Below are 26,127 nucleotides of genomic sequence, written 5' to 3'. Positions count from 1 at the left end.
TTGTAATCTTTTATCCAATGGTTTTACACCTTGGGTAATAAGGTTAAGGAGACAACAAGTACATGATTCCTTTTCACTTTTGGCAGCCCTTTTCCCTTAGTTAAGTTCTGCACTCCACCTTCCATTTACATCTAATTTAGTTTAGCTTGCTTTTGACAACATTTTGCATGTTACTATCCTAGTTCTAGATTTCTTTAGTAGTTAACACTTAATTTATTTTCCTTAGCCTTTTAGCTTAGTCTCTTTTGCTTTCTAATGTTAGGAATGTTCATGCATGTAGCTGCTCTATTTTTATTTTCGAATGGTCTTATTTTCGCTAAGTGTTGTAATTTTCTCGTTACTGCTCTATTTCTCTGCTAAGTTGCTCAGTTTATCAGATTGCCCAGTCTGCGTTCCAGTTTAAATGTTTTCTTCTAATTGCATTTTATTTGCACTTTTAGTTCCCACCTTAGCTTAAGTGTTGTTTATATTTCGTAGTTAGTTCCCACCCCCAATTTAGAGCGTGGCGGTATCGCTAAAACAAATCCTAAGTGTGGAAATACATAACGGATGCTACCGTTCCTCGTGGGTTCGACACCCTAACTTACCATATGCTAATTAATAGTATTTTGGAAAGTGGGAACTTATAAATCTTGTTGAATAGGAAGGGACACGCGCCTACGACACGCATGCAAAACCCCATCCTTTCAATAATCTTTAATTGATTTCCTTCAATATTCTTGCCATAATTTCATCCATTGCCTTCTTGTTCTCCAATCAATTAATTTCCTCATTCCAACAAAGATGATTGTAAGAACATCTTAATATTAAATTAGGGTAAATGGTCGATCGAGAAATTTCCCGATCGTTTGAGCCGAGAAATGTACTCCTCTTTAGGTAATTATCATTTAATATTCATCGTTCTATTTTTAAAAATAAAATGCCTTACACAAAAGTTTCAATGATAGAAATATGTGACCTGCAAATTGATTTTTCTAAATTATACGTCGAATATCCAATCGATGGGTAATTTCAGCTGTCACGTCAATATTCTATGTCCTATGATCGTAAAAAATATTTGAAATATTTTATTTCCAAAAGTAAATAAAATTATAATTAAATAAAATTATGAAACATTTCAAATAAATAATCTAAATAATGGGACAAAATCAACATTTTACTCTTTAAATGAAACCAAAAACAAGCATGGAAAAAAAGGCTGAAACTCTGTACAAATAAGCGTGGAAACTTGGATTGGCATGGAAACAACTAGTACTAATTTTAAATGAACCGCCAAAGTTAGTGGAGCAGTACTACTTTTGTAGTATTTACTTTAGAAACAAGTGAAATTCTGTTGAAATCAAAGAAATACAAAATAGATAATAAACAAATTGTCCTGTTGATCGCCATAATGAATTTATTCCAATTTGATCTTTTAAAACAAATGAATGAAACAATTCTGGGATTCCTAAGTCAAATCTTAACCATCATCTTCATCTTTCTCATGGAATTTCAATCAATCTAAACTTGATAAACGTTGGCAACTATGGCTATACATGAAAGATCACCTAGAAAATTCAGACCATGTATGCATGCCATCAATATAAATCAAATACTACTATTTCTCTTTGTTCATATCAAGTTCGTAAGATAGAAAGAAAAACGTGATTAATACTACACATCAACAGTGTAGTAAACATGTAACTCGATCATTATCATAAAGATTACTATAATCTTTTTTGCTCGTGAAGATTCCACCAGAGTGCATTCTACTTCTAATAGGCCAAGATTTAGATCTGATCAATCAAACATACGTGATACTACATCGTTTCATCAAACGGATTCGACTCAACATACCATAAAATTTACTCGTGAACCAATTTGACTTCTTCATCTGAATAGTACTGACAAATATTTGCTTCTTCAACTTCTCCTTCTCCTTCTCCTTCTCCTCCTCTTGCGAAATGATCAAAATACGAGGCATATAGGGCAGCAGCATCATATGCCTCTCGATGATATTTGCTATCGAAACCAACTCATAAGCATCGTACAAAGGGCTACCGCAATCCCACACTCGACCATCCTTCGTCTCCATTGCCAAAACTCATCACTTCTTAATTATGTCATTTTATATAGTACAGTGTGTAACGCCCCACTTTTCGAACCCTAATTTTTCGAACCCTAAGATGTTGTACTTATTGCTTTGATTGCCGAATTAAATGACGGATTTATTATGTGATTGAAATGGTGACCTAATTTTGATTTGATCGAGTCAAATTCGTTGATTTTATGAAGTGGCTTAAATTAATTAATGTGGAATGAAATATATCATGGTGAATTATATTATTTCGGGGAGTGAGATTTAATTAGGATCATAAATAATTACCTTGCCCTTTTATGAAGGGAATTTTCGACCACTATTATTATTTGGAGAGGAATTTATTTTTCTTGGATTTAATTATTTGTTTTGGGATAATTATCCAAATTAAATCCTAAAGCCTAATTATCTTATTTATTTCTTGATAAAATCGGCCCCTATTGTTTTGATTAGGGAGATTTCGAAATCTCCTAGCTTGTGGAAGAAGAAATTATTCACTAATTATTTTGATCCCTAATTATTTCCTTCCATGTTTTAATTGGAATATCCTAGCAAATCTTTCCCTACTTTATTTATCAATATTTGGAAATTATTCCTTGTGGGAGGAATTGAATAACACGCCTATTTTCATATTATTTGGGAGGGTTTTTATTGATTTTCTTGCTCCGTATTATTTTATTCTGCTCCGTGAAAATACTAAATTAAATCAATGGCTAATTAAATAGCCATGATTTACAAAATATCCTCCTTATTTCTCCATCAATGACACGCCATTTCCTCCCCCAAAATCTTCCCAAATATCTCAATCATTTATTTCAATTATTCTCCCAAATCTTCAATTAATTGTGGGATATTTCTTAATCCTATAAACAAAGGATCAACCCCTAAACCTAACACACAAATCACACGCCCACTTCTTCAAACCACACGCCCCACCCCCCTTTTTCATCTCTTCTCCCACTTGTTATCCATTTCACTCAAGATCCTATCAATTTTCCAAGAGATTGTTGAAGAACCAAGGTTTTAATTGCTTCCTACCGATTATTTCGTCCAAGAAAAGGTAAATTCAAACCCATATTCTTCAATCCTCTCCATCTAGACTTTCTTTGACTCCCTCATGCATGTAGAGAGTGTAGGGAATGAAGATCTAAGGGTTTAATCGGTGGGAATGTGAAATCATATGTGTGAGTGCGTTTTGATTGCAATTGCTTGTTGATTTATTGAATCCTCGGTGATTGATGTGCGATTTCATGAAAATATGTGTTTAAGGACTCTTTTGAGCATGATTGTATATCAAAACCATGAAAAGATTGATTTTGAATGAGTAGGGATAAACCCTAATTCGAATTGCTATCAGTATGAAAATCTGTGATTTCCGAACAGTGTGTTCTGATGTATTTTTGACCAACCAAACGAACTCCGATTTGACCGATTCTTCTTCCTGTGTAAACTTCGTGATGTCTTCTATATTGTGTGTAAATTTCGACCCATTTGGCTAAACGATGAATTTATGGTGAATTTTTAAAGTTGACTGCGCGATTCTGCCAAAAACGTGTTTTCTCGACCAGTAGGTTACGCCTTTGGTTTGCCCGACTTAAAAGTGGTATTTTGACATGAAATTTAAACTGAATGTTATTTGATGAGTCTACTGCCTTGTCATAAAGTTTTAGCCCCATCGGAGGTCGGATGATTTTTAAATAATTTTTACAAAAAAAGTTGCGCAGAGCTGCCAGATCTCTACTTTGGTTAAACAACTATATTTGTATGCTTGAATGACATACATGAGTTTACATATGTGATGAGGTGATGTGATATGCAAAGATGGGTGATATGATGTGATTCCTATTGTTGATTGGGAAAGGGGAGTGATCTAGGACATGCATGATTTTAGTCCATGTTAGTGACTAATCGGGGACACATTATCCAAAGGTGAAATTTTGTGCGAGACGCGTGATACCAAAGGAAAAGCGAAACTTGAAAACTAAAGGATCGAGGTGGGCTCTCTTTTTAAATAAGGACCATGTCCTAATGTTTTATCAATGAGAATAAATGTGATTTCATGCCTTGTTTTGGTTTTTACGTGCCTATCTGATGTGGTTTTTGCCACTATTTATAAATCGAATTCGGGTCCTCGTAGGGCAGCAAACCCTACTTGGATTAGTGTACACCTATGGTAGACTGTGTGCTAGCGTACGGGCTGGCCGGTCTAGTGACCTGGTTTGCGGCCGCATTCCTTGTCATGTATTGGCAGATATGGTTAACGTCTATGGGAAAAATGACTGATCAGTCGATGTTTGAAATGAAAAAATGATTTTGAGTGCCTCGGGCCTTTCTAAAGAAAAACCCCGACGGTTACTTACGTACGGCATGATATCATAAACTGTATTTACAATGTTTTCGGCATGAGCCACTGAGTATTATTTCATAGTACTCAGCCCTGCATATGTTTTCCCTATATGTAGGTTGAGCGGCGACGGGCGGTTGGCGGTGTTGAGCAGGAACTAATAATGAACTGTGGTTGTTTTGGTTTTGAAATTCCGAGTGTCGTTGTGTCTTCACACATGACGTCACTCTTCTCTTGGATGCTTCCGCTGTGATATTTTTCTTAGAATACTTTTCATTTAAATTCTGAAACTATTTTATGATGGGATGTTTGAAACTCGTTACACTTTTTGAATAAATGCTAAACCCTAGTCTTTATTCATTAAACCCTAATACTCTTGGTCGCATTATTTATTAGCCTTAGTTTTTAGTCAAATTTTATTGAAAACCCTAGTCTTCTATGCCGTTCATCTAAACCCCTTTAAGTCGCGATCGCCCGCTTTTATTAACCCTAAGGGGCGGTCGTGACAGTTTGGTATCAGAGCCTCAGTTCTTTCCGCTCTGGACCCAAGAGTCTTGTTTGAGTCAAAATCTATGCATGTGTAATTTGATAAATTGATAAACATCGATAGCTCAACACCACAACTCGTCTCCGCCCAACCACAAAAAAAAAAGAGGTAAAAATACTTTTGTGAGTTTGGGATTTGATTAACCGAAGTTGAAATTTTCGATGGGGAACAAAGTTGATATGATATTTTCGAAATTTTTGCTTGGAATATGAATGGATGAAAATGCATGGATATGGAATTGATATTTGCGCTTATGCCCAAGATGATGAATGTCGTTATGCGATGAACTTGTATTTTACTTGATAAGGAAAAATTGGCAAATATGTGATAACTCTATATACGTTGGATGAATGAAGTTATATGATTGTGATTATTCAATTGCTTTATGAGGCAATATGTGAAAGAACTTGAGCATGCTGCTATACATAATTGTAAATCATGTATGAATGAAAAATTTTGAGATAGTGTCGAACGTGGAGGCAGGAAAAGCCTAACGCAAGGCAAGCGACGCGTGGGGATATATATCGCGACTTAACGAAATGCAAAAACGCACGAACCTTTTTGCTTCGGAAATGAAATTCCATTCATTCTTGATATGATACTACCCGCACACCTCCATCATTGGAGATTTATATATACGCACCCATCATATTCTCAGCATCATTCGAAACCTCATACACCGTTATTTCTTTCGATCCTTGTGCTGATGCTGAGTTTTTATGGCCCAACGGTATTATGCTCTGATGCGTAATCGCTACTCCAGCGAAAGGGACCACCCGGTTGAGCGCTACCGAGATTACGAGTGGGACGGGGAGCTCTTCCTCATGACCTACGTCACCGAGTTTTACAGTAAATGGATGAACGCCTATGCATATGGGGGAGCTACCCATCACGAGGGGATCCAAAAGCTTATCCACACTCTACCATCTCCTTGGAGCGAGTGGACCGCTCAGGTGTCTCAGTTTTTCATATGGTATAGCCCGCTCGATTACACCGCGCGAGGGGATTTGGTTGGCCTTATAAAGGTGCTGCTTCCGGCCATGACAGCGGCATTTGATGGACCGCCACGTGATCCACCTCCACATATCTATCCGCCGGGTACAGCCCGCATGCGGAAGTATCGATGCGACGAGGAGCCACGCGTCTCCCGTGTTCCTAAGACAAGGAGACTCGGGATGCGTGTCGCAGCCCCTCAAAGAAGCAACAGAGAGGTCAATGGGAGGTTTGGGATGACCCCTCCACCTGCGGGTGTCGAGGAGGAAAGTGAGGAAGATGATCCCGAGGAAGAGGATCCCGTAGAGGAGGAGGACCCAATTAGAGAGAGCGTTGGAGAGACCGAGGAGAAGGAAGATGAGGATGGAAGGGATTAAACATAATAATTCTATAATATTTTATTACGATTTCCCATGTTTTGGATACTTTACCATTTTTGCTTGACCTTGACATCGTTTTGTCATTTGTTTTCGTTATAATGGAACTAAGACCTCTTCGAGGCAACTTTTCATATTTCTATGGGAAATTCTTGTCTTTTGCTATCCTATTGTGTAATGATTTGGTACCATCCCTTATTATCTTTTGTGCGATTATCTTTTGCTAGCCTATGACGCAATGGCCTCTTGCTATACTATATTGTAATTGTCACTTTCTATCATATTGCACAATTACCTTTGATGTACTATTGCGCAACTATCTTTTGACCACTCCATTGTACAATTGCCTTTTGCCGTCTTATTATGCAATTGTATTATTCTGTTGTGCAACTGCCTTTTTCTATCCCAATTGTGCCCTTATGTTTTGCTATTCTATTGTACAATTGTCTTTTGTTACATTATTAAACAATTACCTTTTTCTACCCTGTTGAGCAATCGCCTTCTTCTACAATCACCTCCTGCTATGCTATTTTGCAATTGCTCTCTTGTTATCATTCTGTGCAATTGTATTTGATACCTTTGCAAAAGCTCTTTATGATGCAATTGCCCCTTGATCTCCACTTTTCAACTATGCCACATGACTATTCTTGGATTTTGAATAAATGCGATAGTAACTCGTGTGGTACTGAATCAGAATGCCGCCAAGACGCAACATAAGACGTAACAATCCCGAACCTACCCCTCAGACGATGGAAGAGAGTGTGACACAACCCATCCCTCCACCACCGCCTCCTCCACCTCCGGTTGACCGTGAAACTGTGAAGCTTTTTCTAGAGCAAAAACCTCCCGTCTTTGATGGAATGGGAGAACCGGCCCAGGCTGAATCATGGATACGCGCATTGGAGCGCATTTTTGCAATCTTAGGGTGCAATGATAGGGAACGGTTGAGTTGTGTGACCTACCAACTAACCGAGTCTGCTGACTTCTGGTGGGATACCAGGATGAAGACAATGCCCCGAGATCAAGCAGCGGGGATGACTTGGGAAGGCTTCAAGACAGAAATATATAATAAGTACGTGCCCAAGAGCTACCGGAAGGCAAAGGCATCTGAATTCTACAATTTGACCCAAGGGCGCATGACTGTGACCGAATATGACCGTGCGCTCAACAACATGACCCGGTACGCACCTGACCAAGTCGATACTGACGAGAAGCTGGCTGAAAAGTTCCGTGAGGGACTAAGGCATGAGATAAGGATGTCGTTGGCTAGTCGTGGGAGACTCTCCTACGCGGAAGCGTTAGCCCTTGCGCTAGATATTGAGGCAGCTATGCCCAAGGAGAGGATGAAGGAAAACACTACTTTGGCACTACCTCCACCACACCACTCTCGAGAGAAGAGGAAGTGGGAGGGGAATGGGACCCCATATGACAACAAGAGGTACCAGCCCACCCAGAACCGACCACAGTATGGTGGAGGGCAAAACTCATCCAACCAGAGAGGCGACTTCCGGCCCAAGCCACCCCAATGCAATGTGTGCTCCAAGTACCATTTTTGAGAGTGTAGAATTCAGAACACCACCAAGTGCTTTAACTGTGGGGGAAATGGCCACTTCTCTAGAGAGTGTCCGAGCAAGAATGTGGGAATGGGGTCGAGGCAGAACACTCAAGGATCCCGCCAGCAGCCAAGGGCACTGCAAATTGAATCAAGGGGAAATCGCGATCAACCTACGCGACAACAACAACCTTACCGCCCAAGACTCCCTTCTCAGGCTAGAGCATATGCCTTGAGTCAGAAACAACCCAAGACTGAACATGGGAGTCACGAGAAGGGAAACCTGACAGGTATGGGCAAAATCCTCGACACACCCATTGTTGTATTGTTTGATACGGGCGCATCACATTCATTCATATCTGAATTGTGTGTGGACACCTTAAGTTTACCTGCTTACAAATCTGAACATAAGATGATGGTGTCCTCACCAGTGGGAGGGGTAATAGAGGTTTCTCGAACATGCTCGAACGTAGAAATTGTTATGGGAGGACTTAAGTTAATCGCTCACAACCTACAAGCCATGGCAATGGGGGATATTAACATAATTTTGGGAATGGATTGGTTAGCTACGAATTTTGCTACTATTCGTTGCAAGGAGAGACAAATATCTCTGCAAGCCCCGGGGAAGGAACCCACCATATACTATGGAATCTCGATGAACCGGCGAACGTCTATCATCTCCGCTCTTCAAGCTAGTGCGATGGTGAGAAAAGGGCGTCCTGCTTATCTTGTCTATCTACAAGGAGAGGAGAAAGGAGAAAGGAAAGTGGAAGATGTTGCCGTTGTAAGAGAGTTTCCAGACGTCTTCCCCGAAGCTTTGCCTGGACCACCGCCAGATCGACAATTGGAGTTCACAATCGACCTAGAGCCAGGGTCGGCACCCGTGTCCAAGGCACCATACCGAATGGCGCCTAAAGAGTTAGAGGAACTCAAGATACAACTTCAAGAGCTTATGGACCTGGGTTTCATTAGACCCAGTGTCTCACTGTGGGGCACTCCGGTGCTCTTTGTCAAGAAGAAGGATGGGTCGATGAGGATGTGTATCGACTATAGGGAGTTGAACAAATGACCCTCAAAAACAAGTACCCACTGCCGAGAATAGATGACCTATTCGATCAACTCCGAGGAGCCGGTGTGTTCTCAAAGATGGACCTAAGGTCCGGATACCATCAATTGAGAGTCCGAAGGGAGGACATACCAAAGACCGCTTTTCGCACAAGATATGGTCACTATGAGTTTGTTGTAATGCCGTTCGGATTGACAAATGCACCCGCAGTATTCATGGATTTGATGAACCGAGTATTCCACCCATACTTGGATAAATTCGTCTTGGTCTTCATAGATGACGTACTTGTTTACTCGAAGGATGAGAAAGAGCACGAGGAGCATCTGCGAATTACCTTGGAGACGTTGAGGACCGAGAAGCTATACGCCAAATTCAGCAAGTGTGAGTTTTGGCTGAAAGAAGTCAACTTTCTAGGTCACATTGTGTCGGCAGAAGGAATCCGAGTGGATCCCGCCAAGGTTGAGGCGGTACAACAATGGAAGGCACCTTCGACACCAAACGAGATTCGAAGCTTCCTGGGTTTGGCAGGATACTACCGAAGATTTATAGAGGGATTTTCCAAGATAGCGAGACCAATGACCCAACAACTCAAGAAGGGGGTAAAAGTCAATTGGACCCCGGAGTGTGAGGCAAGTTTTCAACTTTTGAAGGATAAACTGACCACCGCACCAATCTTAGCCGTGCCAGAGCCTGGAATGAGCTACGTGGTATACACGGACGCTTCGAAGGTGGGACTTGGATGTGTGTTGATGCAAAACAACAAGGTGATTGCTTACGCATCCCGGCAATTGAGGCCACACGAGTTGAACTATCCAACCCACGATTTGGAACTGGCAGCGGTGGTACATGCCTTAAAGATTTGGAGACATCATCTCTACGGAGTTCGGTGTGAGATCTTTACGGACCACAAGAGCCTGAAATATTTCGTCGAGCAAAAGGATTTGAACATGCGACAATGAAGATGGCTCGAATTGGTAAAGGACTATGATTGTGGCATCAACTACCACCCCGGCAAGGCAAATGTAGTGGCAGATGCCTTGAGCCGGAAGAGTCATTCCCAACTGGCTGCTTTTCTCACCAAAGAAGAAAGCTTGATACGCTAATTTAGCAAGATGCGTTTGGAAGTGGTAAGGGCACCCGAAACAGTGAAGGGTCGAATTGCCACCTTGATGGTTACACCTGATCTAAGAACAAGAATTGTTGAAGCCCAGCGCATGGACGCGAAATTGGAAGAAATTCGAGTCGAAGTAAGAACTGGCGAATCTGGGAATTTCCGTGAGGAATCCGACAATGCTCTCACATTCGAAGGGAGACTCTGCATACCGAGTGACGAAGGACTCAAAAACGAAATCATGAGTGAAACACATGAGACTCCTTACACCGCCCACCCAGGGAGTACGAAGATGTATCAAGACTTGAAGAAGACCTTTTGGTGGAATGGTATGAAGAGGGATATAGCGGCATTTGTGGAGCGCTGCTTAGCCTGCCAACAGGTGAAGGCTCTACATCAACGACCGTACGGAAAGTTGCAACCACTAGAAATTCCCGAGTGGAAATGGGAGCATATCGCCATGGATTTTGTGACAGCATTGCCAAAGACGCAAAGAGGGAATACTGCCATCTGGGTAGTTATAGACCGACTCACCAAGAGTGCGCACTTCATACCGATTCCCATAACCTATGGATCAAATAAGCTAGCTCAAATTTATATAAGGGAAATAGTGCGACTGCATGGAGTCCCAGTGACGATCACGTCTGATCGTGACCCGAAGTTCACTTCAAGATTTTGGATCAGCCTACAACGGGAGCTAGGGACTCGTTTGAATTTTAGCACGGCGTTTCACCCGCAGACGGACGGACAATCCGAGAGGGCGATCCAAACCCTCGAGGATATGTTGAGAGCCGTAGTGTTAGACCGAGGAGGAAGTTGGGAGTCCGCACTCCCCTTGATCGAATTCGCCTACAACAACAGCTTCCAGGCAACGATAAACATGGCGCCGTACGAAGCCTTGTACGGGAGAAAGTGTAGATCCCCGCTCTACTGGGACGAAGTTGGCGAGAGAAGGGTACTCGGGCCCGGCGCAGTCGAAGAAATGGTTGCAATCGTTCGACAAATTCGTGAAAGGATAAAAGAAGCTCAAGACAGACAGAAGTCATACGCGGATGCACGGCGAACCGACTTGCAATTTCAAGCTGGCGACAAAGTCTTCCTCAAAGTATCCCCGTCGAAAGGGATAACACGTTTCGGCGTCAAGGGAAAATTGAAACCGCGATTTATTGGACCGTATGAAATCCTTGAAGGAGTGGGTCCTGTTGCATATCGCTTGGCGCTACCTCCGAACCTTGGGAACGTGCACAATGTCTTTCATGTGTCACAGTTACGTAAATACGTGTTCGAACCAAAGCACGTGATTCACTACGAGGAGGTCGCGTTGAATTCGGACCTGAGCTATGAGGAGAGACCCCAAACGATTTTAGACCGAAAAGTCCAGAACGTGAGAAATAAGCAAGTTGCCTACGTGAAAGTGCAGTGGAGAAACCACGGGCACGAAGAAGCCACATGGGAGCTTGAGGACAAGATGATGGAGTTATACCCAGAACTCTTCCCATGAGAGTACCAAATTTCGGGACGAAATTTCTTTTAAGAGTGGTAGGATGTAACGCCCCACTTTTCAAACCCTAATTTTTCGAACCCTAAGATGTTGTACTTATTGCTTTGATTGCCGAATTAAATGACGGATTTATTATGTGATTGAAATGGTGACCTAATTTTGATTTGATCGAGTCAAATTCGTTGATTTTATGAAGTGGCTTAAATTAATTAATGTGGAATGAAATATATCATGGTGAATTATATTATTTCGGGGAGTGAGATTTAATTAGGATCATAAATAATTACCTTGCCCTTTTATGAAGGGAATTTTCGACCACTATTATTATTTGGAGAGGAATTTATTTTTCTTGGATTTAATTATTTGTTTTGGGATAATTATCCAAATTAAATCCTAAAGCCTAATTATCTTATTTATTTCTTGATAAAATCGGCCCCTATTGTTTTGATTAGGGAGATTTCGAAATCTCCTAGCTTGTGGAAGAAGAAATTATTCACTAATTATTTTGATCCCTAATTATTTCCTTCCATGTTTTAATTGGAATATCCTAGCAAATCTTTCCCTACTTTATTTATCAATATTTGGAAATTATTCCTTGTGGGAGGAATTGAATAACACGCCTATTTTCATATTATTTGGGAGGGTTTTTATTGATTTTCTTGCTCCGTATTATTTTATTCTGCTCCGTGAAAATACTAAATTAAATCAATGGCTAATTAAATAGCCATGATTTACAAAATATCCTCCTTATTTCTCCATCAATGACACGCCATTTCCTCCCCCAAAATCTTCCCAAATATCTCAATCATTTATTTCAATTATTCTCCCAAATCTTCAATTAATTGTGGGATATTTCTTAATCCTATAAACAAAGGATCAACCCCTAAACCTAACACACAAATCACACGCCCACTTCTTCAAACCACACGCCCCACCCCCTTTTTCATCTCTTCTCCCACTTGTTATCCATTTCACTCAAGATCCTATCAATTTTCCAAGAGATTGTTGAAGAACCAAGGTTTTAATTGCTTCCTACCGATTATTTCGTCCAAGAAAAGGTAAATTCAAACCCATATTCTTCAATCCTCTCCATCTAGACTTTCTTTGACTCCCTCATGCATGTAGAGAGTGTAGGGAATGAAGATCTAAGGGTTTAATCGGTGGGAATGTGAAATCATATGTGTGAGTGCGTTTTGATTGCAATTGCTTGTTGATTTATTGAATCCTCGGTGATTGATGTGCGATTTCATGAAAATATGTGTTTAAGGACTCTTTTGAGCATGATTGTATATCAAAACCATGAAAAGATTGATTTTGAATGAGTAGGGATAAACCCTAATTCGAATTGCTATCAGTATGAAAATCTGTGATTTCCGAACAGTGTGTTCTGATGTATTTTTGACCAACCAAACGAACTCCGATTTGACCGATTCTTCTTCCTGTGTAAACTTCGTGATGTCTTCTATATTGTGTGTAAATTTCGACCCATTTGGCTAAACGATGAATTTATGGTGAATTTTTAAAGTTGACTGCGCGATTCTGCCAAAAACGTGTTTTCTCGACCAGTAGGTTACGCCTTTGGTTTGCCCGACTTAAAAGTGGTATTTTGACATGAAATTTAAACTGAATGTTATTTGATGAGTCTACTGCCTTGTCATAAAGTTTTAGCCCCATCGGAGGTCGGATGATTTTTAAATAATTTTTACAAAAAAAGTTGCGCAGAGCTGCCAGATCTCTACTTTGGTTAAACAACTATATTTGTATGCTTGAATGACATACATGAGTTTACATATGTGATGAGGTGATGTGATATGCAAAGATGGGTGATATGATGTGATTCCTATTGTTGATTGGGAAAGGGGAGTGATCTAGGACATGCATGATTTTAGTCCATGTTAGTGACTAATCGGGGACACATTATCCAAAGGTGAAATTTTGTGCGAGACGCGTGATACCAAAGGAAAAGCGAAACTTGAAAACTAAAGGATCGAGGTGGGCTCTCTTTTTAAATAAGGACCATGTCCTAATGTTTTATCAATGAGAATAAATGTGATTTCATGCCTTGTTTTGGTTTTTACGTGCCTATCTGATGTGGTTTTTGCCACTATTTATAAATCGAATTCGGGTCCTCGTAGGGCAGCAAACCCTACTTGGATTAGTGTACACCTATGGTAGACTGTGTGCTAGCGTACGGGCTGGCCGGTCTAGTGACCTGGTTTGCGGCCGCATTCCTTGTCATGTATTGGCAGATATGGTTAACGTCTATGGGAAAAATGACTGATCAGTCGATGTTTGAAATGAAAAAATGATTTTGAGTGCCTCGGGCCTTTCTAAAGAAAAACCCCGACGGTTACTTACGTACGGCATGATATCATAAACTGTATTTACAATGTTTTCGGCATGAGCCACTGAGTATTATTTCATAGTACTCAGCCCTGCATATGTTTTCCCTATATGTAGGTTGAGCGGCGACGGGCGGTTGGCGGTGTTGAGCAGGAACTAATAATGAACTGTGGTTGTTTTGGTTTTGAAATTCCGAGTGTCGTTGTGTCTTCACACATGACGTCACTCTTCTCTTGGATGCTTCCGCTGTGATATTTTTCTTAGAATACTTTTCATTTAAATTCTGAAACTATTTTATGATGGGATGTTTGAAACTCGTTACACTTTTTGAATAAATGCTAAACCCTAGTCTTTATTCATTAAACCCTAATACTCTTGGTCGCATTATTTATTAGCCTTAGTTTTTAGTCAAATTTTATTGAAAACCCTAGTCTTCTATGCCGTTCATCTAAACCCCTTTAAGTCGCGATCGCCCGCTTTTATTAACCCTAAGGGGCGGTCGTGACACAGTGTGTTTTTCTTTTCGAATTGTACAATATTGATTGTGGTTGGCCGCATGTACTTGGTTGCATGTTAGTGGTCTTAAATATTAAAATTTGTGAATTTGACAGGTGGAATGGTGTGATTGGCTGCGAGATATTTTGCAGGTAGGTAGTTGGTTGGTATGTGATAGAGTTGAATAAATGAAGCCCAAAAATTCGCAAACTGAATCGTCTGCTGCTTTTGCCTACTTTTACTAATCATTAACTCAAAGAGTAATGCTAATCAATAGACATAAACAGAATTGGTAAAAATATAAATTGGTATCAAAACAAGGTTTAGTCAATTAGAATGTGCTTGGGAGTAATGCAGCAAAACTTGATAGAAAAGAAGCCACACTTGTATGGACAAAAAATACATTGTGATAATATCACGAAGCAAATATTTGCTGTACTCGGACACAAGAGTTGAACTGAATAATGACTGTAGAAACTAAAACAAATAGCTATACACATCCTATCTTGACCCCCAAAAAATGATATAGCTACTGCAACAACATCTAGAAGTATAACAACAGTGCATGCAGAGAGAGAGGGAGCAAATTTCTCTCAATGCATTAAGCAGGGGATCTACCTTCTTCTTGTTTTTACGATCATATCTTTAAGCTCGTCGTTGCAACTGCGGTGGTATTCAATGCATATGCACAACTGTCTTATGGCCTCTCTTTTCTCCTCAAACAATCTATCGAATCCGGTCCGGTTCTCCTTCATCTTCATCTCCAACTCTCCGATTTTCTCATCCCTTTCCGCTACTATTTTCTCTAGCTCTTCCATCTTCGCCTCCCTCTCTAATACAGTTTTGATCAAGCAGTCCTTTTCATCCTCTTTTTTCATCAATGCAATTTCCAGTTCAGCCATCCTTCCCTTGAGGTGCTCACCATTACCTTTATCATCATTCAGTTGTTGGGACAAGATGGCGATTTCCTTCCTCAGCTGATCTTTCTCGATGTTACTATCTTTGATGCAGTTTGTTGTGATCTTGAGCTCGTTCACTATTTTGTATATTCGAGACTCTATGTGGCCGTAGTCTTCCTCAAACTTCATGTTGAATGCATCTATTATGCCTGTCAGAGTGTCGTTCATCTTATGTGATATCTCTCCAATCACTCTCACTTGAGCCTCTTTATAGGTTTGAATGATCCCTGAAAGCGTAGCAATTCTCTCTTCTAGTGATTTCTGCTCTTCAAGTAACTTTTCTCCTTCACCAGTTTTGCTTGATACTTCTTCTTTTAGATTTACAATCTGTAGCAGGAGCTCTGATATTTCTCCAGCCTTTATGTCGAGACTGATATCTGCCTCACTTTTTAGAGCAGCCAGAGAACCTATTTGCTCTTGGAGACTGCTTACTTCAGCTCGAATGTTGTTGATCTGCTCTTTTAGATCATTTACTTGGGCTAATGATGACTTTTGTTGATCTTCCAGTTTCTGAAGAAGAGCAGAGATTTCATAATCTTTCTGTTTCTCAATATCTCTTCTTTGAACGTGCGATGAATCAAGTTCCAGCTCCAATTCCCTTGTACGAGTTGATGCTTGTTCCTTGAGGGACTCATGAATCTCCAGGTGGCTTGAAAACTCTCTTTCTTTTTCTTCCAACGTTTTAGCCAACTGGCTAGATTCCGTAATGAGATCTTGAATTCTGTTTTCAGCCTGTCTTAAATCATCCCCAAGCTGTGAAATCTTCAAGGTAAGACTGGAATTCTCCTCTTCAGCAGCCTTTTGCATCTCACTGAGCTTAGTGATTTCTTCGGCTGCCCTTTCCAGTTTCTCCGTTGCTTCCTCTTTGTAATCCTCATGAATATCAAGGTGAATTGAAAGCTCCCTTTCTTTCTCAGCCAGACTTTCACTCACCATGCCGGACTCAGTAATAAGATCTTGAATCTCATATTCTGCATTACTTATCTCCTCCTCAAGCTGTGATATCTTTGAATTAAGAATAGTATTATCCTCTTCAGAAGCCTTTAGCTTCTGACTCAGCTCGGTGATATCTTTTGCTGCTGTCTCCAGTTTCTCCTTTGCTTCCTTTTTTTGGGCCTCGTGAATCTGAATGTGTCTTGAAAGCTCCTTTTCTTTCTCAGCCAAATTTTCCCTCACCCGGCTAGATTCAGTAACATGACCTTGAATCTTGCTTACAGCCTGTTTGATCTGTTCCTCAAGCTGCAAAATCTTCGAGGAGAGACTAGTATTCTCCTCTTTAGTAGCCTTTTGCATCTGACTCAGCTTAGTTATTTCTTTTGCTGCTTTCTCCAGTTTCTCCGTTGCTTCCCTTTTGTGAGCCTCATGAATCTCGAGGTTTTTTGAAAGAGTCCTTTCTTTAACAGCCAAATTTTCACTCAACAGGCTTGATTTGGCAACATGATCACGAATCTTGTTTTCAGCCTGTCTAATCTCATCCTCAAGCTGTGAAATCTTTGAAGACAGACTGGTATTCTCCTCTTCAGCAGCCTTTTGCTTCTGACTGAGCTTAGCGCTTTCTTCTGTTGCGGTCTCTAGTTTCTGCGTTAGTTCCTTCTTCTGAGCCTCATGAATCTCAAGATGACTTGAAAGCTCCCTTTCTTTATCAGCCAACCTTTCACTCAACTGACTTGATTCCGAAACAAGATCATGAATCTTGTGTTTAGCATGTTCTATCTCATCCTCAAGATGTGAAATCTTTAAACACAGACTAGCATTCTCCTCCTCAACAGCCTTTTGCTTCTGACTAAGCATAGAGACTTCTTCTTCTGCTGTCTCAAGTTTCTCTGTTAATTCCTTTTTTTGAGCCTCATGAATCTCGAGATTCCTTGTCAGCTCCGTTTCTTTCTCAGCCAATTTTTCCCTCAACTGGCTTGATTCGGTTATAAGATCTTGAATCTTGTTCTCAGCCTGTTTTATCTCATCCTGAAGCTGTGAAATGTTTGAAGACAGATTAGTTTTCTCGTCTTCAGCGGCCTTGTGCATCTGACTCAGCTTAGCGATTTCTCCAGCTGCGGTCTCCATTTTCTCTCGTGCTTCTTTTTTGTGAGCTTCATGAATCTCAAGGTGACTTGCAAGTTCTCTTTCTTGATTGGCTGATTTTTCCCTCAACTGATTAGATTCTGTAATAAGATCTTCAATCTTGCTTTCAGCCTGTTTTATTTCACCCTGAAGCTGTGACATCTTTGAAGACAGATTGGTTTTCTCATCTTCAGCAGCCTTGTGCATCTGACTAAGCATTGCGATTTCACCAGCTGCTGTCTCCATTTTCTCTAGTGCTTCTTTTTTGTGAGCTTCATGAATCTCGAGATTCCTTGTAAGCTCAGTTTCTTTCTCAGCCAATTTTTCCCTCAACTGGCTAGATTCTGTAATAAGATCTTCAATCCTGCTTTCAGCCTGTTTTATTTCATCCTCAAGCTGTGACATCTTTGAAGACAGATTAATTTTCTCGTCTTCAGCAGCCTTATGCATCTGATGAAGCATTGTGATTTCTCCAGCTGCTGTCTCCATTTTCTCCCATGCTTCTTTTTTGTGAGCTTCATGAATCCCGAGATTCCTTGTAAGCTCAGTTTCTTTCTCAGCCAATTTTTCCCTCAACTGGCTTGATTCGGTTATAAGATCTTGAATCTTGTTCTCAGCCTGTTTTATCTCATCCTGAAGCTGTGAAATGTTTAAAGACAGATTAGTTTTCTCGTCATCAGCGACCTTGTGCATCTGACTCAGCTTAGCGATTTCACCAGCTGCTGTCTCCATTTTCTCCAGTGCTTCTTTTTTGTGAGCTTCATGAATCTCAAGGTGACTTGCAAGTTCTCTTTCTTGATTGGCTGATTTTTCCCTCAACTGGTTAGATTCTGCAATAAGATCTTCAATCTTGCTTTCAGCATGTTTTATTTCACCCTGAAGCTGTGACATCTTTGAAGACAGATTGGTTTTCTCATCTTCGGCAGCCTTGTGCATCTGACTAAGAATTGTGATTTCTCCAGCTGTTGTCTCCATTTTCTCTAGTGCTTCTTTTTTGTGAGCTTCATGAATCTCGAGATTCCTTGTAAGCTCAGTATCTTTCTCAGCCAATTTTTCCCTCAACTGGCTAGATTCTGTAATAAGATCTTCAATCTTGCTTTCAGCCTGTTTTATTTCATCCTCAAGCAGTGACATCTTTGAAGACAGATTAATTTTCTCGTCTTCAGCAGCCTTATGCATCTGATGAAGCATTGTGATTTCTCCAGCTGCTGTCTCCATTTTCTTCAGTGCTTCTTTTTTGTGAGCTTCATGAATCTCGAGATTCCTTGTAAGCTCAGTTTCTTTCTCAGCCAATTTTTCCCTCAACTGGCTAGATTCTGTAATAAGATCTTCAATCTTGCTTTCAGCCTGTTTTATTTCATCCTCAAGCTGTGACATCTTTGAAGACAGATTAATTTTCTCGTCTTCAGTAGCCTTATGCATCTGATGAAGCATTGTGATTTCTCCAATTGTTGTCTCCATTTTCTTCAGTGCTTCTTTTTTGTGAGCTTCATGAATCTTGAGATTCCTTGTAAGCTCAGTTTCTTTTTCAGCCAATTTTTCCCTCAACTGGCTAGATTCTGTAATAAGATCTTCAATCTTGCTTTCAGCCTGTTTTATTTCATCCTCAAGCTGTGACATCTTTGAAGACAGATTAATTTTCTCGTCTTCAGCAGCCTTATGCATCTGATGAAGCATTGTGATTTCTCCAGCTGCTGTCTCCATTTTCTCCCGTGCTTCTTTTTTGTGAGCTTCATGAATTTCAAGGTGACTTGAAAGCTCTCTTTCTTGCTCAGCCGTTTTTTCCCTCAACTTGTTAGATTCGGTAATAAGATCTTGAATCTTGCTTTCAGCCTGTTTGATCTCATCCTCAAGCTGTGAAATCTTTGATGACAGATTACTATTCTCTTCCTCAGCAGCCTTATGCATCTGATGAAGCTTAGTGATTTCTTGTTTTGCCGTCTCCAGTTTCTCGAGTGCTTCATCGTTCTCAGCCTCTAGAATATCAATATTAGTTGAAAGCTCCCTTTCTCTCTCAGCCATATTTTCACTCAACATGCCTGACTCGGTAATAAGATCTTGAATCTCTTTTTCAGCCTGTCTCATGTCATCCTCAAGCTGTGAAATCTTTGAAATAAGACAACCATTCTCCTCTTCAGCATCCTTCTGCATCTTACTAAGCTTGGTGATTTCTACTGTTGCTTTCTCCAGTTTCTCCAGTGCTTCCTTTTTGTGAGCCTCGTGAATCACAAGGTGAGTCGAAAGCTCCCTTTCTTTCTCAACCAAATTTTCCCTCAACTGGCTAGATTCTGTAATAAGATCTTCAATCTTGCTTTCAGCCTGTTTTATTTCATCCTCAAGCTGTGACATCATTGAAGACAGATTAATTTTCTCGTCTTCAGCAGCCTTATGCATCTGATGAAGCATTGTGATTTCTCCAGCTGCTGTCTCCATTTTCTGCAGTGCTTCTTTTTTGTGAGCTTCATGAATCTCGAGATTCCTTGTAAGCTCAGTTTCTTTCTCAGCCAATTTTTCCCTCAACTGGCTAGATTCTGTAATAAGATCTTCAATCTTGCTTTCAGCCTGTTTTATTTCATCCTCAAGCTGTGACATCTTTGAAGACAGATTAATTTTCTCGTCTTCAGCAGCCTTATGCATCTGATGAAGCATTGTGATTTCTCCAGCTGCTGTCTCAATTTTCTCCCGTGCTTCTTTTTTGTGAGCTTCATGAATTTCAAGGTGACTTGAAAGCTCTCTTTCTTGCTCAGCCGTTTTTTCCCTCAACTTGTTAGATTCGGTAATAAGATCTTGAATCTTGCTTTCAGCCTGTTTGATCTCATCCTCAAGCTGTGAAATCTTTGATGACCGATTACTATTCTCTTCCTCAGCAGCCTTATGCATCTGATGAAGCTTAGTGATTTCTTGTTTTGCCGTCTCCAGTTTCTCGAGTGCTTCATCGTTCTCAGCCTCTAGAATATCAATATTAGTTGAAAGCTCCCTTTCTCTCTCAGCCATATTTTCACTCAACATGCCTGACTCTGTAATAAGATCTTGAATCTCTTTTTCAGCCTGTCTCATGTCATCCTCAAGCTGTGAAATCTTTGAAATAAGACTACCATTCTCCTCTTCAGCATCCTTCTGCATCTTACTAAACTTGGTGATTTCTACCGTTGCTTTCTCCAGTTTCTCCAGTGCTTCCTTTTTGTGAGCCTCGTGAATCACAAGGTGAGTCGAAAGCTCCCTTTCTTTCTCAGCCAAACTTTCCCTCAACTGGCCAGATTCTGTAATAAGATCTTCAATCTTGCTTTCAGCCTGTTTTATTTCATCCTCAAGCTGTGACATCTTTGAAGACAGATTAATTTTCTCGTCTTCAGCAGCCTTATGCATCTGATGAAGCATTGTGATTTCTCCAGCTGCTGTCTCCATTTTCTGCAGTGCTTCTTTTTTGTGAGCTTCATGAATCTCGAGATTCCTTGTAAGTTCAGTTTCTTTCTCAGCCAATTTTTCCCTCAACTGGCTAGATTCTGTAATAAGATCTTCAATCTTGCTTTCAGCCTGTTTTATTTCATCCACAAGCTGTGACATCTTTGAAGACAGATTAATTTTCTCGTCTTCAGTAGCCTTATGCATCTGATGAAGCATTGTGATTTCTCTAGCTGCTGTCTCCATTTTCTTCAGTGCTTCTTTTTTGTGAGCTTCATGAATCTTGAGATTCCTTGTAAGCTCAGTTTCTTTCTCAGCCAATTTTTCCCTCAACTGGCTAGATTCTGTAATAAGATCTTCAATCTTGCTTTCAGCCTGTTTTATTTCATCCTCAAGCTGTGACATCTTTGAAGACAGATTAATTTTCTCGTCTTCAGCAGCCTTATGCATCTGATGAAGCATTGTGATTTCTCCAGCTGCTGTCTCCATTTTCTCCCATGCTTCTTTTTTGTGAGCTTCATGAATTTCAAGGTGACTTGAAAGCTCTCTTTCTTGCTCAGCCGTTTTTTCCCTCAACTTGTTAGATTCGGTAATAAGATCTTGAATCTTGCTTTCAGCCTGTTTGATCTCATCCTCAAGCTGTGAAATCTTTGATGACAGATTACTATTCTCTTCCTCAGCAGCCTTATGCGTCTGATGAAGCTTAGTGATTTCTTGTTTTGCCGTCTCCAGTTTCTCGAGTGCTTCATCGTTCTCAGCCTCTAGAATATCAATATTAGTTGAAAGCTCCCTTTCTCTCTCAGCCATATTTTCACTCAACATGCCTGACTCGGTAATAAGATCTTGAATCTCTTTTTCAGCCTGTCTCATGTCATCCTCAAGCTGTGAAATCTTTGAAATAAGACTACCATTCTCCTCTTCAGCATCCTTCTGCATCTTACTAAGCTTGGTGATTTCTACTGTTGCTTTCTCCAGTTTCTCCAGTGCTTCCTTTTTGTGAGCGTTGTGAATCACAAGGTGAGTCGAAAGCTCCCTTTCTTTCTCAGCCAAATTTTCCCTCAACCTGCTGGATTCGTTATTAAGATCTTGAATCTTTCTTACAGCCTGTTTTATCTCTTCCTCAAGCTGTGAAATCTTGGAGGAGAGACTACTGTTCTCCTCTCGAGAGGCAATGTGCATCTGATTTACTTTGGCCATTTCTCTTTCTGCTGATTCCAGTTTTTCTTTCGCTTCTTGTTTGTGAGCCTCGTGAGTCTCCAGATGACTTGAAAGCTCCCTTTCCTTCTCCCCCAAGCTTTCCCTTAACTGGCTTGATTCAGATGCAAGCTCTTGAAACTTGATCTCAGCTTGTTGTAGTTCATCCTCAAACTGTAAAATCTTTAAGGTAAGACTCGCTCTCTCGTCTTTAGCAATGCCTTGCATCTCTCTCAGCAGACTGATTTCACTTTCTACTGATTCTAGTTTCTCCCTTGAAGTAGAGAGTTCTATCTTGACTGCTTCCAGCTCTTTCTGTAGCTCTTCATGTTTGGCAATGGCGGCATCTTTTTCAATACTCAAGCTTTCTCTCTCGCTCTTCATCTCTTCCAGCTTCTGGTTGAACTCGGCGTGTAGCTTAACCGAATTCTCCAGTTCCACTTTCACATCAGTGTTCTCAGCCGAAAGTTTAGAATTCTCGGCTTCCAGTTTTTCAGCTTTGGAATTCAACTCAGCTATGAGAGTCTCTGATTCCTTTGTTTTATTCAGTGCATTTTGGCACTCCTCGTGCAGCGTTTCCTTTTCATAAACAGTGATTGCCTGTTTCCTCTTCAAGTCAGCAATCTCAGAAAGAACCATTTCAATTTCTTGCTTAATAGATGCAGCTTTCTCATCTTCAAAATTCGCATCCACGCCATTTTTTGAGGCTCTTCTTCCCATGTGCGTAGAACCATCTGAGTCCGAGGAATCAGAGCCGGACAAGGAATTGTCATTCTCATGTATCCCGTTTGCCTTTTTCGTCAACTCCTCCGTCAGATTATCATAAAGCGCATACAGAGACTGGTACTGATTGTGGAAGTCCTCAATCAGATTAGCCAGTGGTTCTTTTCCACCCTCGTCTTTAAGCAGCTTTATGATCTTATGCACGTTGCCCTCGATTACTGTAATCAATAAGGCGGTTCAGGAAAGAAGGTAGAGCCTTTGGAGCATGGTGATTATAACAGATAACCTAGTTAGATGATCAAATTATCAGAAGAGGCATACCTGCTTTGGTTTCTCTCAGCTCTTCATTCCTTTCAGGATCAACATGATTCCCGAAAAAGGTTTTAACTGAATCGCGCCATCGATGATGCCTGGACATGTTTTCTGTGTTCTCAAGCAGTTTACCTGTATGACAGAGATCACAAGTTTTCTTTTTAGAGTTAAATTTGTCAAGAGAAGCTGCTAGTTTAAGAGCATGCAAAAAGCATATTTGGCCACACTTTAGTTGTTTATAGTTGCATTGATTTAGACATGGAATACAAAAATAAGTAGTACTATAGTAGATACAGCAAAATGCATGCAATTTGCAATGAGACGCTTAATAAAACAATCATATTGTCCTAAATGACAACTGGAAATCTAGAAATGTAATCCTTACTTAATCCCCTAGTTTGAGCCGTGATTTTGGATCAATAGGAAATAGAATAAGACATTCACTTGCCGGCCAAATACAATACTTTAGTGTTACAAGCTGATGAAGGTATACGTACAGACAAAGAAGGGAAACACGACACCCAAAATGAAAAACATGGCATGCAATGTATAATCGGCCATTTAGACTAATTTTCTTTTCTCTCTTATAAAATGATTTTTTGATGCTTTTCATGCCCTTTTGTATATCATTTATTTCACTTACACCCTCTTCAATTTATCACTTGTACGGAACAGAGAATTCTTTGTGGATTCAAATGTGGTTACGTTTGCCTCATTCAAAAACCTATATACTTATAGGCCTTGTTTGCTTCTCCGTCACCATTAATCTTGACGGTTTTCCTATTTAATAATTGTACAATAAATTTAATCTATATTCAGTACTGACAATTTACTTTGTATCATCAATAGGCTTTTACAACAGCTTATACGCGAATAACAAATGCTGTGGCAACGTGGCTTAAGCTTTTCAATATTCCCTCTTAATATCACTGTTTGCACCAACTTTTATATGTACAGTTCCAAAAGTCAGTATTTGTTTCATAAACAGTGTTAATATGAAAAATGAAAAATGAAAATGAAAGAGAAACAGCATGCCCTTGGTAGTTGGTTCTACATGTAAAATTTTCGTAGCCGACCTATAGTCGAGTTCTGTATTAAATTTTAGATTTTAATTTGACCACTTGAAGGTTATAAATTTGACCAGTATGTATACCTACCATATAGTTGCAAATATATTTATTGAGCTATATAAAAGCATAAGCTACTCACAACAAAAGGTCCCATTCTGTTAAATCTTAATGCATAGGCCTTTTTTTACTTATAGGATACTATATGCTACACGTGACCCATCATTTTTTCCAATCCACCAATACCGCTCTCGTTCTACATTTGTTTACATTTTCCATCATTGTAGTCTAATCAAAACTATGCTATGGGATTCAAAGAAAATATAGTTTTAGATTTCGAATTAAGATACTGAACTAGTCACTAATTTGTGCGACCACTTATATTATTTTGATTCATTCAAGAAATGGCTGAATTTGATGGCTGATGCTCAAATACCACACAACTAGATCATCCCTCTGCTGCAAAATCGCATATTTGGTCGTTTGCTGAGGGCCAGCAAATTGGGCAAACAAATTAATAATTAGGGGAGTAACTATATGGCAATTCGAAATAAATTAATTCTCCAAAATTAATTTTGTTCTGTACGTCTTATTTATTGTCTTTGTTTATAATAACTATCATTAGATAGTTACGGACCTTATATTTCGGAGGGAAAAGAAGAGGAAAACAAAAACACACTAATTCCTTATTAAGCACTAATTATCTCGATTTAGCATTTCCGTCCTCAAAATTTTGTTATTCCAATTATTGTCATAATGTTAAATTGGTCAATTACGTTATGTTAATGGTTTTTCAAACATAGATTGTTTATCCAAATTAACAAATCTTAGCTTCCGTACAAAATTGAACGATCTTCGAAATGCATGTAAATAACTACTCTAAATATAAATCAGATATTAGCGCTTCATCACCAAGAGCCTGAGGCGTACATCTCTTTATTATCCTAAAAACGTGATCTATCACGCGAAAATCGACATCACGAAAAAAGCAAAATCAATCGCGAATCAAAGAGATTCCCAGGAACGAAACTGACGACGAAGAAGAAAGCTTCAAAAATTCACAATCCACTTTATGAGAGCAATAAACAATCTCGACGCAGATAAACTCTCCAAACAACCCGATCGATTACAATTCAACCTCATCCCATCAGGAACATACATAATTCAGGCGAAAAAAATTCCAATCGGAAAAACTAAATATGAACAGACATAATATTTCGTTATAGCAGAAGCTGATCAAACAAAAAACAGAGGAGCTGATGATGTGATTCGATAAATCAATGAAAAAAATTACCTCGAAAATCAGATTTTCTGCATTTGCAGCCTCAGCTCACTGTGAAATCACCAAAAACTCTAGAGAGCGAGAGAGGCAAGGGGGGAGATATGGAGGGAGAGATAGGTGTGTTTGTGAGTGAGAAAATTATTTAAATTTGAATATGAGAATCCAATGGTGTGCTGGATATTTAATTAGTTGGCAAAATCAGATGAAAAATAAAATAAAATAAAATGGAGGGAATATAAACATAATTCATCGAGAGAGAGAAAGTGAATTTGTCTGCATGTATATAAACAGGTATGCCAAAAGGGACTGCCAATCCAATTTCATTGGGTGGTGGTGATGGAATATTGGAGATTTTGTGTGTTTTAATTGACCCTCTGATTTGCGAGAAATTTCGAGAATGCCATTTTCAACTGTGGTTTTGAAAATCTGACTGTTGTAGAATTTGTGGTCAAAATTGCACAATAATTGGCCAGGCTCTGTACTTTTTGTGCTTATATGTCAATCCAGGTCAGCACCCAGTCCTATGCTATTAAATAAATAACTTTTTTTTTTCAAATATATTTGTCCTTTGGCTCTTTTCTTAGTTTGTCTAAAAATACAAATAATTGAACAATGCACAATAATCAGAACATGGAATGATTCTTTTTATTTCAGAGAGATGTACACAAAGATACTGCATCTGCATGCGAGCATACAAATTTAAATTATAGCATTATTCATTTAA

At 39.7% G+C, this 26,127-nt stretch overlaps 1 protein-coding gene and 2 long non-coding RNA genes across 5 annotated transcripts; 2 read left to right on the top strand and 1 right to left on the bottom strand.

Annotated features, from left to right (window-relative positions):
* Nucleotides 1-3,014: 3,014 nt before the first annotated feature.
* Nucleotides 3,015-4,786, top strand: LOC121770729. Its single transcript, XR_006043846.1, has 3 exons — nt 3,015-3,137; nt 4,007-4,071; nt 4,540-4,786. It is a non-coding gene; the product is annotated as an uncharacterized LOC121770729 (long non-coding RNA).
* A 7,532-nt stretch (nt 4,787-12,318) lies between these two features.
* LOC121772236 lies at nt 12,319-14,275 on the top strand. The gene is made up of 3 exons (XR_006044290.1): nt 12,319-12,626; nt 13,496-13,560; nt 14,029-14,275. It is a non-coding gene; the product is annotated as an uncharacterized LOC121772236 (long non-coding RNA).
* A 520-nt stretch (nt 14,276-14,795) lies between these two features.
* Nucleotides 14,796-25,637, bottom strand: LOC121772235 (COP1-interactive protein 1-like). 3 transcript variants are annotated; one of them, XM_042169253.1, is made up of 3 exons: nt 25,416-25,637; nt 23,064-23,186; nt 14,796-22,960 (listed from the first exon to the last, which is right to left on the bottom strand). In XM_042169253.1, exons 2-3 carry the CDS (start codon nt 23,158-23,160, stop codon nt 15,021-15,023), a joined length of 8,037 nt encoding a protein of 2,678 aa, XP_042025187.1. In that variant the 5' UTR covers nt 23,161-23,186; nt 25,416-25,637; the 3' UTR covers nt 14,796-15,020. The 3 variants fall into 3 exon arrangements, with proteins under 3 accessions (XP_042025187.1, XP_042025188.1, XP_042025186.1); XM_042169254.1 differs by lacking the exon at nt 25,416-25,637 and adding an exon at nt 23,440-24,145; XM_042169252.1 differs by lacking the exon at nt 25,416-25,637 and having other exon boundaries at nt 23,064-24,145.
* Nucleotides 25,638-26,127: the final 490 nt, after the last annotated feature.

The sequence above is a fragment of the Salvia splendens genome, chromosome 16 (genome assembly GCF_004379255.2).
Source record: "Salvia splendens isolate huo1 chromosome 16, SspV2, whole genome shotgun sequence".
NCBI lineage: Eukaryota > Viridiplantae > Streptophyta > Magnoliopsida > Lamiales > Lamiaceae > Salvia > Salvia splendens.
The sequence above is the reverse complement of the archived record's forward strand: the minus strand, read 5'-3'. Positions and strand labels throughout refer to the sequence as shown.

What these genes read in the sequence shown, in the direction of transcription:
- LOC121772235 (XM_042169253.1), bottom strand. Translation starts at nt 23,160, where the DNA reads ATGTCCAGGCATCATCGATGGCGCGATTCAGTTAAAACCTTTTTCGGG. An exon ending in GCTGAGAGAAACCAAAGCAG is followed by an intron (nt 22,961 to 23,063) that starts GTATGCCTCTTC and finishes TATTGATTACAG; the next exon opens with TAATCGAGGGCAACGTGCAT.